Source organism: Fukomys damarensis, unplaced genomic scaffold (assembly GCF_012274545.1).
Source record: "Fukomys damarensis isolate Sample0158 unplaced genomic scaffold, DMR_v1.0_HiC HiC_scaffold_37, whole genome shotgun sequence".
Classification (NCBI taxonomy): Eukaryota; Metazoa; Chordata; class Mammalia; order Rodentia; family Bathyergidae; genus Fukomys; species Fukomys damarensis.
The window spans coordinates 33495804-33496978 of NW_022900949.1; the positions used below are offsets into that span (position 1 = coordinate 33495804).

Sequence of the window (1175 nt, forward strand, 5' to 3'; positions counted from 1 at the left end):
AAAAAAAAAAAAAAAAAAATCCCAGAGGCTTCTCTTTGGCCCCTTCTGTTAGTGCCGGTTTCTGTAGTTGCTAGGCCTCTCCAGAGGTCAAGGGCCATGGCTCTGAGACCAGAGCATAGCAAGCGCCTTCATGGCTGTATATCATCTATCTAGAGAGCAGATGTGGGGGCCAGAAGGGGCAGGTGAGTGCAAATCTCAACTTTGTCAACATGCACTGAATGGAAAGTGACAGGGGGAATAGCCTCACCCGCTATCAATTTTTTCATCTGCAAAAAAAATAATAAAGTGGGTAGGTCTTGGCCACACAACGAAAAGAGACTTGATACAGACTGCCCCTCTCCTAAACTCCCACTTCTCTCCCTTAGCTCCCAGGTCCTGAGAACCAAAGTCAACTCTTTCAGCTGGGTCAATTCCCTACTCCATAATCCCAGTCTGCCTCTACCAGGGCGACAAGGGCCCGTAGGAACGGCCCTGCACCGAGATAAAACAATCAATGGTTTGCTGCTGTGCCTGTGTTTACTGAGAGTCTCTCCCAACGCTGGAATGCGGGATCTGGGAGAACAGGGGTCCCAGATATCTTGCTCCCGGAGGCTCCATCAATGAGAACCCCCGCGGGGCAGTCCCCAGTGGTCCCAGACCTCCAGTGGCGTCCTCGAGGCGGAAACCCCGGCGTGAAGCCCACCCGCTCGCGCCCCAACTCCTGGTCGCGTCCACACCTCTCTAGCGTTCTCCTGGCCCACGAGCCCCGAAGCAGCCTGCTTGGCCAGGCCGCTTTCGTCCAGGCCTAGCCCCTTCACGTGGCTGTGGGAGGCGATCCGCTGCGTCTTGGTGGTGCTCTTCACCTCCTCAATCTTCATTTTACAGGTGCTGGGAGCCGAAATCAGCGTGGAAAACCAGGATCAAGCACCGCACGCACTGCACCGGGGTTACCTTGCGGCCGTTACTAGGGCGTTACGTAAAGTCCCGCCTCTGCCGACGCTCTATTGATGGAAAAGTGAATAACTCTCCTCTCCATTGGCTTATGGCTGTACCCATCAGATCTGCCGGTGGGGTCCTGCCCACTCACTTCCGGCTGTGTCCGGAGTTGGCTTTCCCCACAGCTGGCGCTTCCTGCCGGGGGAGAAATACAGGGGGACAACTGGACTTGCTGTGGCGAGGGGCTCAACCTGAAGGAG

At 55.7% G+C, this 1175-nt stretch overlaps 1 protein-coding gene across 1 annotated transcript in view; it reads right to left on the minus strand.

Annotated features, from left to right (window-relative positions):
* Positions 1–938, minus strand: part of Ruvbl1 (RuvB like AAA ATPase 1) — a 34763-nt gene extending 33825 nt beyond the window's left edge. Inside the window, exon 1 of the mRNA XM_010617301.3 lies at positions 717–938. Within this exon, the coding sequence (XP_010615603.1) occupies positions 717–857 (141 nt within the window). The 5' untranslated portion in view covers positions 858–938. The remainder of the gene's footprint in view (positions 1–716) is intronic.
* Positions 939–1175: the final 237 nt, after the last annotated feature.